Genomic DNA, 16,412 nt, shown 5'->3' with positions numbered 1-16,412 from the left:
TAGTTAAATTTCGGTACAGTCAAACAGTTTTCTGTTATTTCAGTTGATACCTGTTACCTGTAGACTCAAAGTTCATATTTTCAGTGGTATCTTGCTCTTCACTAGAGGATCATAATCATATGGAATGCCAACACTGTATGTTGTGATAGTTGACTATTACTAACCTGAACATGACTTGTTCACTCCTGCATTTGAGACAATGATCATTATTCAATGCATGAAATTGTACTTTCATAACTGTACTTATTAATGGAAGCATGAAAATAAATATAATAGCATGCTTGCCTATGTTACTATTGCAGGGATCATTGAAGAGGTACGGGTACAGCTGAAATCACCAAGTCTTCCAGAAGAGGTAGAAGAAGGGGTACGGGTTACCCTCATCTGCAAGGCTAGCGGTAACCCTGAACCGGAAATCACCTGGTACCATGACCAAACACTGGTTACTGCTGGTTCCAACATTGATTTCATTGGTAATAAGATGAAGATCAAGAGCGCTACCGCCCTCGATAGTGGTACTTATTCCTGCCAGGCATCCAATGTAGCCGGTAACACACCCAGCACAGAAAATGTCCAGTTTAATATTGTGGGTAAGTTTAGTGAAAAAAAAAATTCTTGTTGAACTGATATCATTTTTTGAAAGCAGAAATACATAAAGGATTACTATTGTAGCAATAATGAATTTATGTATAGGAATAGGAATAAGAAATAAAAAAAAACTTCAATAGTTTGAATTTCTGCAAATTGCAAGTTTGATGAATTATTCATCCATTTTTTCGTGTAAAATCATCACCACATATTTTTTTCCTGTTTTCATTTCTACTTTTTGTTAAAAGGTTTCTATATTAGTCATCATTGAAATAGAAGATTGAGAAGGAAAATAAAAGTGTTATAAATTATCTTTGCTCATCCGCTCTCACCAGTTTTGCATCAATACGTATGAATTATCAAGTAGCATGGCTTATTTATCATCATTCATATCGGGAATGGTCGTTTTGTGATCAATGTATGAATCATCTTTCCATTGCCTGTGGTGTGCAGTCTGTGATACAGCCTTTAGCTAGCGAGCTAACCTGATTAGAACAAGAATGAAATGTTTCTGAGAATGTTGGAAGGTCATAAGCAGATATTATGATCAGATATGACTGTCTGACTGTGGTGCGGCTCGGTGCTTTGAAGTCTCTTATTTGTTTTCTTACTTTTAGCAAGAATCACGATGTGATTTAGCTTGGCACTTTGAAGTATTGGAATGTGTTTTTACACAAGTTAGTCAGATCATGGAGCTCTTGAGCTATGACTGCAGTACATGCAGGCATTTTTGTGATTGAACTCATGTTGAATAAAAGAGAATGAAAAAAGAAACCCAGAAATCATTTTTTTTGTAGTCAGTGAAAGCCAGGATGAATTTGAATATAATATGTATTTTTAGACGTTTTGTTTTTACTAAAAAAAAGCTAAAATTAAGTCACGTCACATTAGACAATTCAAATACATTGCAGTTGCCAATACTTGGCTCACGATTGGTACTCCCATGCTTCACTGGTCAAACTCTGTTTGTACAATTAAAATGATTAAATGCTAAAGATGTATTTTTTATATTTTATAATACATGAATTATGAATTGACTTGAAGTCTTAAAATGTAGATCCAAATCCAGAGATTGACTGGTAAAAAATTCAAGATTTAGAAATATTTCTTTGAGATTTATTAAATCTAAAATGAAAAGCATATACCAGCCAACTTAGACCTCCACAGTCACTTGATGATCCTTGTATGTCTTCGGGCCTATATTTTGGTGATAACATGATAAACTTATCCATCTTTTGAGAGATTTTGATGGCTTATTTGTGAGAAGATTATACATCTTTTTTTCCAAAGTGCAAAGAAATCAATGGAGTTGCAGCTGTCATAACTGGTTTTACCAGCTAATTAGGTCACAACCGTTGTGGTAGTTTTAATATCTCATGAGTATTAGGATGGATACTATCTGGTGATGTGTTATATTGATCAATAATCAACCAATCAATATAAAGCATTAGTTCTGTTTCATATAGAGCTGTTCGTAAGTTAACTCTCTGCATGACTGGTGACCTGTTCTCGTGTTTATGATACCCCCAAATTTTTCCTGTTGAATATGGTGGAAGTGAATTTCATGTCAACCTGATAATTTTTGTAATCAAACTTGGCATTCAGATGCTTTTTAATATTAAGAATTTAATCTGCTAAGGTTGGATATAAACTTTAGCTGATGGGATATGATTGAGAGTGTAATTCAGCATTTAACATTAAAAAACCCTTTCCAGTTGTGCATGAAGACTTGTGTAACTTCTGAACAGGTATACATGAAATGTCCTATCCATTTACCATCCACATGAAATTTCATTGGATTATGCCATGTTTGTTGCTATGGGTAGTGCAAACAACTACTGAGAAGAAGTGTCAAGTTAAATTGAATTAGATCCACTGAATGGATATCATGTTATGAATCATTCTTCTTTCTATCTTATCTTATCCAGCCGATATCTTTGTTTAAAGTACACCGGGGATGATATTTTCATTGACAAATAGACAGCTTTCAATATGGCAATTCACAATTATATCTGGTGATGGGTACTTTGAAGTTTGAACGTGAATACATGTATCTTTATTTTGTAGAAAAGTGGAAGTATTCCAACACTAGAATAAGATTTCAAACCTCAGTCATTGATAAGGGATGATATTGTAATATAATTTTACAGTTAACCCAAGGTTGGTACATGTACAGAATGTTTAAATGCTTAATACATATATGTTATTAAAACCATTGATATTGGACTGGACTTTCCCTTCATATACAGATATTTTTAAAACATAATATGTAATACTAATGTATGATTGTAGTATTGTACATGTATCCATAGAGTGTGAGTGTAGTTGCGTTAAATGGATAAGAGCGTGAATATTATAGTGTGTGTGATGATGTGAATGACCTGCTTCTACCTCCTGGCTATTCTTCAAGTTCTTTATCCTGCCTACTCTATGAACCAACCAGCATCTCGGAGGCTGGTCCCTGGGTGATAAAATGGCCATTAAAAGGGGCCAATTTGCATGGAAATGACCTGTATGCTTGGTATTTATTTTGGCATGGATATTGAGTGTCAGATATGAAACCCTTTGTGTATGAGATCTATGCAGCAGAGCTAATAACAAAGCAATACTTCATTTTCTTTTAGCATATATTGGACACTAAGCATTTTATGTTTCTTTTTTTTCTTAGTCAATCATTCTTTTAATGTGTTAATTTTAAAGCTATACTTCTGAACAGTTTCTCTGCTCACATATATTTATACGTTACTGAAACGTTTTTTCCCACCCTCCAAAACAAGTCTCCAATTATATCAAAAAGAGCAATAATCAAATTTCCATTTAAATCTTTAAGTTTGTTTTGCTCACAAATACACTAACATATACCCTTTTAAAGTATCAATTTACTATTTCAAGAAATAATTGAAATACTAATAACTAGTATAAACTTTTCTTTCAAAGCTGTTTAAAAGAATGCTATTACATAGTGCACAACTATAATCATCTAGCGAAATTAATAGAACAATCTGTTGATACGAGATTGGTTACACATGCCCATATGTGATTATCATGTTGGAATTTTCAGCAAATGTATTAGGTCTCCTCAGTTTCAGCTAGTTTCATTATTTCAAACTGGGCTCAACTATACATGTATATTGGCAATTGATAGTAAAGTATACTTTATAAGAAAATTTATCCCCAAATAATTGCTTACTGGGGATACTTGACTTCTGCTTTACCTAGACATCTGTCTCCCCTTTCAATCTCATAAGTTTACTCTAGTGGTTGTATCCAGTGTAAGTAAGCCCTTGGAACACTGGCGGATCGGGGGATGGGGGGGGGGGGCCCAGCTGGCCTGTGCCCCCCCCCTTTGAGAGGCACAATTAAAATTTGTAATGTTAAAACAGAAGTGTGTCCCCCCTTTTGAAAGTGAAGACCTTTTTTTATGCCCTCCCCCCTTTTTGAAAATCCTGGATCTGCCCCTGCCTTGGAATATGCCTTTGCATAATCCACTTCATATACAGAAGAGACGATAGTTGAACATATTTTTAGTGTTGGTTATATGTTACTTGAGACAAGCAGGAGTCTTTGTGTGTGTAGACACGAATATTAGGCTCATGTCTCGTTTGGTGATACAGTATCCATAATTAAATGCGTGGCTCTGCATGATAAAATGAATGGATTCTATATTTACAGAAAAAGGGATAAAGGGATTGCATTCAGAATACAAATTTTTAGCTCATGCAAGCACACAAATTAGAGTCATGGTACAAAATGTAAAGCTTTGTAATAAACAATTTGTTTTGTTAACTTGGATTCCTGCCTGATTCTTACTTTGGTTTTAATGCAGTTTGACTGCTTGAACCTTGACCTTTTTGATAATGTAAGGGTTTGAAATAAATGATTTGCTTATAATTCATTGCAGGGCACTCATCATTTAAGTTGAGATCTTCTTTTTGATAAATGAAGATTTAAAGGTCAAGTCCACCCCAGAAAAATGTTGATTTGAATAAATAGAGAAAAATCAAACTAGTATAACACTAAAAATTTCAGCAAAATCGGATGTACAAAATAAGAAAGTTATGGCATTTTAAAGTTTAGCTTATTTTTCACAAAACAGTGATATGCACAACTCAGTGACATGCAAATGTGTCAGTTGATGTCCATCACTCACTACTTTTGTTTTTTATTGTTTGAATTATATAATATTTCATTTTTTACAGATATGACCATAGGGACCGACTTGACTGAATCATATAGTATTACAATGCTAATGTCACATATTCAGGGAGGAATTGATCACTGTTTCATTTGACAATGAGGAGAAAATTAGAATATTTCATATAATAAAATACAAAAGAAATAGTGAGTGGATGACGTCATCAGTCTGCTCATTTGCATACAAACCAGGATGTGCATATAACTGTTTGTGAAATTAAGCGAAACTTTAAAATGTCATAACTTTCTTATTTTACATTCGATTTTGATGAAATTTTCAGTGTTATGCTTGTTGGATTTTTCTCTTTTTAATCAAATCATTTTTTTGTTGGGGTGGACTTATCCTTTACATGTAAATAGTACTGGTGATTCTGCAACAATTTGGGTCTTTTAATTTTTGTTTTATTCTCTCATGATTGAATAGATAATTACATGAATGAATTGTTTTACAGGTAACTAAGTGTTAAATTTTGTGCGGAGTTGTTTGATTGCTGATTGTTAGCTGAGAAAAAATATTTACTTTATTCTTTAATCTGAAATGCTGTATAGTTAATACCAGAGTTGTCAGTCACTTTTAAGTGTTGAAGCTGGAAACAAATTTTATTACTTGAAAAGTTTGATGGGGCAGGGACACCACATTTTAGTTTTAACAGATGATTTGATAACAATTTGTATGCAGTAATTTTTTTTTAGCATGCTGCAAGCTTGTAACTAGCTGGTGACTAAAGTGGCAACAAGCTTGATAACCTCAGAACAAGCACATAGAGAAATTGTAAAGCGTTCTTTAATCAAGTAAAGCTAGTCACCACCTAATCACTTGGTAGTTACTAGCTGGCAGCGCACCTATTTTTTCTTGATGTTGAGAGGTTCTAATATCTGTAGATAGATCTATGGGTTTTCTTCAGATATTTTACTTCATGAATGTTTCACAAACATTGATTTCTAAAAACCATTGAAAAAAAAACTTGTTTTTATCATGTGTTTGATGGAAGATTATAGATGAACCCTTGCCTGATTGATTGATTTTGTAGCAAAACATTGCTGAGGAAGAAGTATTGCAGACAAGTTTTAATGGTAACAATGAATGTGAAAGAGTAAGGTTGGAAATGTTGACTGCTCATGTAGTATGCATGGAGCAGCTGAGAAGTAAAGAGAGTAGTATGAGTCAGACATCTCTCTCCTCAATAGATGTGTTTGTGGTGTAAGAGCAGCCATATAAGGAACCCATACCCAGGTCTTTAATCTACCTTGGCTCAAAAGAAACCTGAGTCTCTCACCCATCAATCCAAATTTAAAGCTTATTAGACTTTCCACCATGTTCTACACTTCGATTCCAGTCTCTGAGAATGTTGAACAGCCATGTTTAATCCCATTCCTCATCAATTTGCATTTACCTAGGGAATAGAAATTGGAGTGTTTAGGATTTAGAACTTGTTAGGTTCTCATGCGAGTTGTCCGATCCGAAGGGCAGCGGGGCGGCAATGGTGGGGATGTTTGTCGGGCTGCAGCACGCCTTCATTGATAGGAGAAAGATGCCCTGAGGGAAGGCTCACTCATGCTTGGAGTAAGATGCGTTTAGAGTCCAGGTTACCCAACCGGCAGCAAACATTTAATGTATGCCTTGGTTGATAAGTCATGCTCAACCAAGTATGTGCATCTATGTATGCCATGTCATATCTTGTACGGCAATTGTAACGATAATGGGCGGAAGTTCGCTCCGTACCACACTGAATCTCCTGCGTGCTTTGCTGAGTGCTTGTTAAGTAAGTCTATCCATTTCGCATGATTAAGCCAGACAAATATTATCCCCCTATTCAAAATGACAGACTGTACCAGGCTACGAACATATTTACGGAGGTGAATTGTTTTCAGTCAGTGTGTATGTGTAAAAAACAAAATCAATTTTTTTTTTTCCTACAATTTTTGAAAACCATATTTTTGTTCTAAATTCAATGTTGATTGCTCCAGACAAGCTAGTCTAAGTACAAGACTCTTATGAAATTGCATTTAGTACAATCAAATAAATTGATTGATCTCAAATGTGTGCGAAAAAAAATATGTCGCTTAGTTGTTGATTTTGTGTTTTAGATGATGTGCTTCTATACTAATGAAGCTCTTTATTTCTTTAGTTACTTTTATCATCACCATTTTCATAATTTCAGTTGACTTGCACAAAAATCTAACTGCTTCAAAATATACGCTTACCCGTATTCCTAAGTATAAAGTTCTGGGTAGTGAATTTTTTGTTCATGGGTTGCAAAATAAGGATAGATTATTAGCCATATGCTTGGCAAGATACATCAGTAGAAGTATGCTCATCTTTTTTTATGCTATTCCAACATCATTTCAACACAATGTTAGCTTCCTGGTTTGGCATTTGAAAATGTTGAATATTTTTATGACTCAGTCTTGTGGTTCCCCTTTCCCTCCTCCCTCTTTGATTTTTGATGAACTTTACTGAGATTTGTGTGGAATAGTGCATACTTGTGTCACTTCACATGACACTTCCATGAATCTTTCATCATGTCATGTACTCCCTATCACTCTTTTCTCTTTCCAATATGCCTTTTAGTAGTCACTTCATAGATGAACCCATCATATATGAGTCATGGGGCTGTAGGCCTACTTCATACTCTCAACAGCCACAGCTTCTAGCTGGGTGTCCATAGGAGAACTAAACATGCAATTCATCCTCAACGTAACTTAAACCATCCATGTCGTTGGCTCCTTTTCCCAATTTCAATTTATTTCATCAATTGAGTAGGGGTTTTATTCTATTGAATTACTTTGAATGATCGTGATAACCTTGAACTGCGAATGATTCCACACAGAGTTCATGCACCATTCAGTCTTTAATTTCATTTTGTCCTCCACCATAATAAAATGTATGTTTCCAAATTTGTCATTATGAAATACAAGTAACAGATAATTACCCACTCTGTCTGTGGTTGATTGCATTATCTTTCCATATTGAAATATCTAAGAATGATAAAACATGGTTCAATAGACCTCTATTATTTGTGCTTGTTTGGGAGGGTGTATAGATTCAAATACAGGTACATACTGCTTCTTTTATACTGGTACATGTAGTTACTGCATATTTTTTTCAACCATTGACATAATATAAAAAAAACTAGATTCAATTGAAAAGCACATCTGGTTTGTACAGTATAATGATTAAAATGGGTTAGTGTTATATTCTAAAAATGCCGTTAACAGATTAAAGTGATTGGTTATCATTGGTTTGACTTTTAAAAAATCTGAGCTAGAAGGTCACACTTGTCACCTGTGTCTCTGATATGTTACAAAACTGAAGCCCAGAAAAAATTGCGTTCGAAAATCATTATTTAGTCCTTCAAAAATTGAAATATAAAGTGACCGGAAACACCATCTTTATTTCATCCCATACACTTATGTGTACTATTTAGGTGTCTATAAGACGCCTATGTACAAAATCGGGGTTTGCCTTGTAGTTTAAGCTTTTCATTCTCAATAATGGTTGTTTTCAGGGTTTATTAGTTCTAATACATGCATTTGTAGACATGTTTCATCTTGGTTTGATTTTTTTTTTTAAATCGGCTGCTCACAAAGTTAAACAATACCTTTAACGTAGCCTATTTAGTGAATAAGAACTGAAAAAAAAAAAACATTTCAACTTTCTTGGTGTTGAAGAGGGTATGCAAACCAGAATTCAAATCATTCTTTAAGTTACTGGTAGTCAAAAATTCATGAAAAAAAGATATGAATGAAACCTAAAAAAAGAAACACACTTTAATACAAGTTCCATTCATTTTTCTCCCATCATATTTGACTGACTCTCATATGGGTAAGACCTTAAAATTATGAATTCATTCTCATACTATGTATTCATTATACATCCTTGGTTGTATGTACAGAGATGAGATATACTCTGGTTCAACTTCATCCTGTAACTGACTATATTGACTTTATCAAGATGCCACATGGATTAAGAAGACTCCCTATTTTGTTCTTTTCATAATGAATCCCCTCTGGTTGTACTCCTCATTTGACATTTTAATTTCTGTTTTCTACAGATTCCAATTTGCCAGTTGTTGAGGTGGCACCCGCTGATGCTTTGCGTGTTCTAGGAGACTCTATCGTGTTCCATTGTCAGTTTAGTGGAGATCCAACACCACCGGTAGAATGGTATTTTGTCAAAGATGGAGAGAGTCCATTAGCCCTTATGAATGACACAGAAACTGGGTGAGTAACTTCTACTCATCAAATATTACTATGTTCTAAAATAAGTATCAAATCAATATTGACCAAGGAATATTTAGATATTTATTTCCATAGATAAACACGTTGTGTAAAATTATACCAGTTTTCAACCTAGTCAAATAACAAAGTTATCAGACGCTTGAAAAAAAATACCCTGTAGATTACAGGTCGCAGGGCCCTGGAAATGCTAAAAATGAATGTAATTTTGGTCAGAAAGAATCGACAAGCAACAAAAGAAAAAGAAAGAAAAAAAAATGAAGGTGATTTGGATAAACTTTTTTACTGTTGTGAATACCATTCTGAATTCCAGGGGGTGCTGGCTATGATGTTTAACATTTGCAGCACCCCTGTAGCACCCCCCCCCCTCTTCCCAGGACCATGCAGGGTCATTCTTTAACTTGCCTTGTTAAATATTAATTTGACATTTAAAGACTACATTAAGAGCATTCATTACCTATATATATAACAGTCATATGTATTAAAGATAATCATACCATAGTAACTTAAAGGGGAAGTTCACCCTGACAAAAAGTTTATTGTAAAAATAGCAGAAAAAATAATAAAAAATATTGCCGAAGGTTTGAGAAAAATTCATCAAATAATTAAAAAGTTATTAGAATTTCAATTATTCGATTTGTGACGTCATATGCGAGCAGCATTCCTACATAGCGAATGGTAAAAAATCAATGAAATGTCATTTCCTCAGAAAATTGAATATGGTTTTCACTGTAACTTTTGTATATCAATAGACAAATCATTTCACACCCGATCATGAAAAGAAAACAAAATTAAGTCATCAGGAACCATACAAAATTTGAAATTCATACATTTTATATTACATAACACACGGGGCAGCTGCTCGTTTATGACGTCACAAATCCAAAATTTTGAACTCTAATAACTTTCTTACTCTTTAACGGATTTTCCTCAAACCTTTACCAATATTTTTTACTATTTTTTCTGCTATTTTTACAACAAAATTTTCTTCAGGGTGAACTTCCCCTTTAAAAGTTCTTTGAAGTTTTTTTTAGAGCAAGCCATTTGCCTGTTTGACCCAAATCTTCTAAATTATAATGCAGTTCAAAGTGTTTAATGAAGGCCAAAGGACAATAGATCAAAATTATATTATAATAATAATAGGCATTTATATAGCGCCATCTATCTAGAAATATTATATTCTGAGGCGTGTTATTATTAATACCCTGGCTTTAGCTCGAGGTGCATTTCAGCGCTCATGCATTCAAGGAATTAATCCTGCCGGGTACCCATTCACCTCACCTGGGTTGAGAGCAGCACAATGTGGATAAATTTCTTGCTGAAGGAAATTAAGCCATGGCTGGGATTGCATGAAATTCTACCAAATCAGGGTCCTGTAACACGAATGTTAGCAATTATGTTAGTCAATGCAATCAATCATAAAAAAAAGCTCTGGGATGATCACTTAGCTTTGTGTTGCGGGCCCAAGGTAACCTTAACACAAAGAGATAAAATCAATCTTTACAATGGATTTTATTATTTTGTACATAAAATACCATTGTGTCTTCTAATTTACAGGGTCTAGAATGTAAAGACATGAACTTGGGTGGTGTTTTGCAAGAATTAAGTGTTGACTTGAATCGCTTCTAAATTTCCTGTTGTGTATGGTATATAACTCATCGCTGCATTGGTTAGATTCCCTTGTTAGATCATGCACAGGAGATGCAAACTGCTGTGTATTTATCAATGAGATAACATGTTGAATACTATGTGCAGGTTAGCATTAGTTTGATGTCATTAAAGTCATACTGAACTTTTTGTGAAACACCTCCAGGGCTCCGTAACACAAAGATAAGTGATCAATCGCTTAATGAACTGACCAATCAATATCAATGTTACACGCGCATTAGGTTTAAAATACTGACCAGGTATCAATCAGTGCGGTTCTTTCATATTTGCAATTCATCGCAAACCTTTGTGTTACGGAGCCCAGATGTACTCTACCAGTACCGAGTAGACTCCTTGCCCCTCATTTTAATTTTCTTTCTGACTTTAATTATTTTCTCTATCTTTTTAGGACATACATCCAAGGGAACGGAAGTCTTAGTCTTGACAATATAATAGCTGATGATGAGGGAGTATTTCAGTGCGTATGTAACAGCCCTCATGGGCGACCGCATGCCAGTGCCAGACTGACTATAGCAAGTAAGTACACAAAGTTTCCTAAATAGTGAATCAGGAAGGACTGAGGAGGTAGTATCTGTAGTAAAAGATCGCTTATACCCTTCGCTCTGATGTGAATTTTCGGGGGGGGGGGGGGTGGGGGTTATGTAGATTCAATGTAATTTTAATTGTTTGAATATGTGATCAATTATTTTAATATCTCATCAATCAGTCAATTACTTTAACCATTCAATCAATATAGTTTAGTCAAACTGGTTTGGAAGATCGCTTCCAAGACCGCTTAGGCAGTTCTCATTACACGTTAAACTCAACTAAACTATTTTCCAACTAGTTTTAAGATGGTAATGAGAACGGGGTTCAAGTTATGCTGCACTGGTACTTTTCTCTCTCTGACATCACAGAGAGAGAGCAATAGATCAAACCATTCTTATAATGCTGTTGATTCAGGTGTGAACCAGATCTACATGGCAAATGAGACAGCTGGTTAGATATGAGCTCTACATTCATGTTTGAAGTGGTGGAAAGTTGTCTGTAATCGATGGAATCACAAATTCACTTAAATTGCAGAGCGCATCATGCTATTGTCAGCTAAGAAACATATTTATAAACCATACTTTTATGCTAATATAACTCAAATAAGAAAGCAATATAAAGGTAGATCAATCCAATAAAGAGGTGAAGGTGAATCGGTGTATATTTAGGACAAAGGTCAATGGTTAGTTCTCTGGAATGAGATATTGAGGTCAGATCATAGGTTGTTTTTGCCATAGAAAGGCTGTAATAAAAGGTAAGGTACGTGTTGAAGACATCTGATCATTGGCAAACACTCCAGAAGACTCAGATCTAGACCATTGATATCATATTTTGAAGGGGAAAAATGTAGTTATTCAATTTCGTAGACATTTCACTGTAGATGAACTTGGGGTCACAATAGTGTCAAACCACACAAAAGACTTCATCCAAATACCTTCCTCCTTCCCCTTCCCTTATTTTTAGGGGGTCATGATATTGACCTTACATCCAAACCATATCAAGATTAGTATAAACCCCTCAAGGTAAAATATCCTTTGAGATTTGGGAACAGAAAAATGGCAGGGATTTATTTCACCCTTTTTTCTTGTAGAATTCACAATTTGCAAGATTTGATCTTTTGATTTTCCTCTTCACTATACTTCCTGAATATTTGTTTATTATTTCCCATGATCCCTTCTCCTCTTTCTATTTCCTTTTTGCATTATAGACGACTCTTTCTCTCTCACATGACTGATTATAATTAAGATAATTATGGCTAAATGAAAAGATGATGCCAATAGTTATATTACATTTGAAAAGAGGTAGTTATTTCAGCTCTGGCCTATTATTTCAATTGCTAATGGGGCAATCTATCTGCACATATCTCCCCAGAAGTTTTTCTCCCACAATTGTCTCTTTCTCTTTCATTGTTTATACAACCAACATGAGATAAGCTTCCTACCATCTGGTTGACTTCTTCGCTTGATATTGAATGTATAAAAGTAGTGTTCCCTTGTTTGATATTCAACCCACAACTATGTACAACCCTAGAGGACATTATGCTCAACCTATTCTATCATCAGTAAGGTCAATAACTTGACCCACCCCAGCAAGGCATCTTGGGATATCTAAACTCCGAACAGCTGTCTCTTAGTGACAACATTCATGGCATCCCTCTAATGTGCTCTAACGTCTTTGGCTTTGCATCAGAGATGTACATTCTTGATTTCATTTTCACCTGAACAAGGAGTGCAGATTAGAATATTTTCATTGAATTATTACTGAATTCAAAATAAGTGTAAAGGCTTTTTCCTGCCTTAGACAATATATATATTTTGTATGTAAAGCCCCAGCATACAAATTAAATTTGCAAAAATTTATTCTGAGTTATTAGAGGAATTATAACGTGAAGAAAGAAGAATTATGGAAAAGAAATGAAAGGAATTTATAGTGGTGAAACTAGCTGTCAAATAATGCATGTAGCCATATTAAATTGAAAATTCAATCACACGATCAAAACATGCCCCCAAAATATGGATTATGAACTCTGATAGATCCGGGACAGATATTGAGCTGAAATGATTTTCACTCTATGTAATCTTGATTTTCATCTTACCTATTCCCTTTGTGACACAGGGTGCTGTGCACTGGGTAATTGTGCCCAATGTTTTTATTTCCTTTAAAGTTAAAATATATTTGGAAGAAGGATGATTTAAGTAATACACTTGCACTTGAATCCAATTAGTATTTATGATGTAAAAAAATACCAAAAATATCTCAATCTTCTCATTTGTTACTCAAATTTTCTTCTGTTCAATGATACATACATAACATCATGGAAATGAGTATCCATGTGCCAATGAACATTATTCATCCAATTCATGTTTTATATAATTTTGTTTTCAATTTCATTTTATTTTTTAAGGAAATATTCTGTTTGCTAATGCTTAAATTTGTGAGATAATAAGACTTTTTGGCTTGTATTTGTATTTCATCACAGAAATGTTAACATAATGAGAAAATTTGAAAGTTTTGTACATGTTTTCCTAATGTTATTCTTAATGGCATCTCATTATTCTTTCAGCGTTGAACCCTCTACCAGAGTTTGAAGATCAATTAATCCCAGAAGGCAACACAAAGAGCATAAACTGCTTGTATCCAGAAGGAACAGAATCAGGTATTCCTGCACCGTCCATACATTGGCTGAAACCAAGCATGCGTGAGGTACCTTTAGATGAAACCAAGAGGATACGTGTGGAAGAGGAACGAAATCTTCTCGTCTTTGATCCTATCAAGAAATCTGATGAAGGCAACTATACATGTGTGTCTAGTAACATGGCTGGTGAAACTACACAGATACTTCAAGTTATGGTTGCTAGTGAGTATACTACAGGGTGTTCCACAAAAATGTATGTGATTGAAGGGGTGCAAAGGGTCTTACTGTTTCATACAAAACAAAATATGTTAGAATTCAAAGTCATAACTAGAACTGCATTTTATAGTAGCTCAATAGCCTCATAAGATTAATTTGTTCAGTGAAGGCATTGGCTTTTGAAGTCAAACAATAATTTCATTTTACTGATTCCTTGAAATAATCATATTAATACTTTTTTTCTGGTAAAAGTGAAGACTATACCAATGGCAATGCATGTGTGGTATCTTTACAATACAAGAACATTAAACACACACACACTGAATTGACTCTCCTCCAGTTTACCACTCTATCCCTAAGTAAGGAATAATCTGAAATACAGGATTTTATATGTTGGATAATACCTGCACACAGAGAGATGCTCCAAATACAAATACTCCTTATATATGGTTTACCTCACACAAATGTACTTAAAAATGTAATTTTAAATATTTTACTGTGAAACTAAAACAAAATGCCATGGACCAAATGAAATGACCCAACCAATAAAAGAAAATATGGCCAGCATTTCTACTTTGTATAAACTTGATTATCAACAAGTTATGATTGTAATCATTTCTCAGCTGTACCAAAGATTACCACCAAACCTATGGATGTCCACATCAGAGAGAATCAAGAGGCTACACTTCATTGCAATGCTACTGGTACACCAACACCAACCATCAGCTGGACATTTGGAAATAAAGCTATCTCAAATGTAAGTAATCAAATTTATAGTATGAATTATATCCAATTATGAGGCTGCGAAGTATTGCATACACTGTAATAGGATGATGAATAACTTTTGTTGTCATTTTAGTGCTGTTCTAGTTATATTTGACCTTGATAAAATTTAAAGGGACAATTCAGGCTGATAATTATTTGAATGAATAGAGTAAGAATTAAGTGAAGTTCAAAACACACTGAATTTGGATGAAAAATGTTATGTCACTCTCAATTTTAATATTATTTGTTTAAACCATCTTAAAATGTTTTCATGAATATGTAGCTGAGCGAGCTGATGTCATCTCCCTGCTTGAATTTCTCTAGTATTTCATGTAAACTTACAGTCATTCTAATCCTCATTGCTGTTACTTTTTTTTCAAAACAAGGGAGATTTTCCTTTTATAAGTCATAAGTAAGTCAGATTTAGATTCATAAAAAAACAAGAAGGAAAGCGGAGATGTGAATAATCCTGATTTTTTTTCGGCCTAGAGTACCTCTTTAAAATGTGATAAGCATACCCATGCAGATTGAAATGAAGGTGATTTCAACAAAAATGGAAGCAGGGATGTGGATAATCATATTTCATCTTGAAGTAAATTTTAAAATTTACTTCAATAACTCCATACATCTACTTGATTTGCTAGTTCAGCCCTCTGGACTGCCATACCCGAATAGAACTCCCAAGGATTTAAAAAGCGCGAGCGCGCCCTCTCCCGTTCAGGCTTACTACCCATGATCACCGCGCAACTAGCGTCCATCCTCTTTTGCTTTCGGCAAGCCACCTGTCAAGACGTGCTCAGATAAGTCTCCTAAGAGCTCAAATCTTTTTGAGCTTTGGTATATTATTTTCGCTTATCTGTGGTGCATTCTCCCTTTTAATTTCAATCTTTCCATTTGTGTGTAAGATTGTGTTCAGAATTTACACTTGGCGTGACTTTTTAGACGTGTTTTTGATGACACTTAAATTGTTTTTCTAACGTTTGAGTTCTCGTCGCGCCGCATCGCTAGCGCGTTCGCGAGGCACCGGGCTTGGCCTGCCTACGTGGCAGCAAGCCTTCACCACCTGTCATGGTTATTGTTCTTCACGTTCAAAGCGTGGTGGCTTTTGGTGCCGTTTTTGAATTAAATTCTAGACAGCCTCTACACTTTGTTGTCGAGGGTGTTTTTGTTATTTCTTTTTGCAGGTTGGGATCTTCAACTCTTTTCCTTCCTTGCTTTCTGGAATTGATTTATTAAGATTTTCGATTGATTATTGATTGATTAATTCTTCAATTCTCTTTCTTTTCTGTTCTGAATAAATTTCTTAATTGATATTTTATTCACAGGCGGATCTTTAAGCTCAATTCCTTTTTCCTTCTGTTCTGAATAAATTTCTTGATTGATATTTTATTCACAGGCGGATCTTAAAGCTCAATTCCTTTTCCTTCTGTTCTGAATAAATTTCTTGATTGATATTTTATTCACAGGCGGATCCTAAAGCTCAATTCCTTTTCCTTTCTGTTCTGAATAAAATTCTTGATTAATATTTTATTCACAGACGCTTCGGGGATTGTTTAATTCGGCTTACGCAATTATACCT

At 34.6% G+C, this 16,412-nt stretch overlaps 1 protein-coding gene across 1 annotated transcript in view; it reads left to right on the top strand.

The window, feature by feature from the left end:
- The first annotated feature begins 262 nt into the window (after positions 1 to 262).
- Positions 263 to 16,412, top strand: part of LOC121419258 (inactive tyrosine-protein kinase 7-like) — a 28,759-nt gene continuing 12,609 nt past the window's right edge. The window contains exons 1-5 of the mRNA XM_041613640.1: positions 263 to 590; positions 8,838 to 9,006; positions 11,078 to 11,205; positions 13,781 to 14,074; positions 14,692 to 14,825. Coding sequence (XP_041469574.1) covers positions 278 to 590; positions 8,838 to 9,006; positions 11,078 to 11,205; positions 13,781 to 14,074; positions 14,692 to 14,825 — 1,038 coding nt within the window. The 5' untranslated portion in view covers positions 263 to 277. The remainder of the gene's footprint in view (positions 591 to 8,837; positions 9,007 to 11,077; positions 11,206 to 13,780; positions 14,075 to 14,691; positions 14,826 to 16,412) is intronic.

The sequence above is a fragment of the Lytechinus variegatus genome, chromosome 7, assembly GCF_018143015.1.
Source record: "Lytechinus variegatus isolate NC3 chromosome 7, Lvar_3.0, whole genome shotgun sequence".
Classification (NCBI taxonomy): Eukaryota; Metazoa; Echinodermata; class Echinoidea; order Temnopleuroida; family Toxopneustidae; genus Lytechinus; species Lytechinus variegatus.
This window is presented reverse-complemented; position numbering and strand designations above follow the sequence as displayed.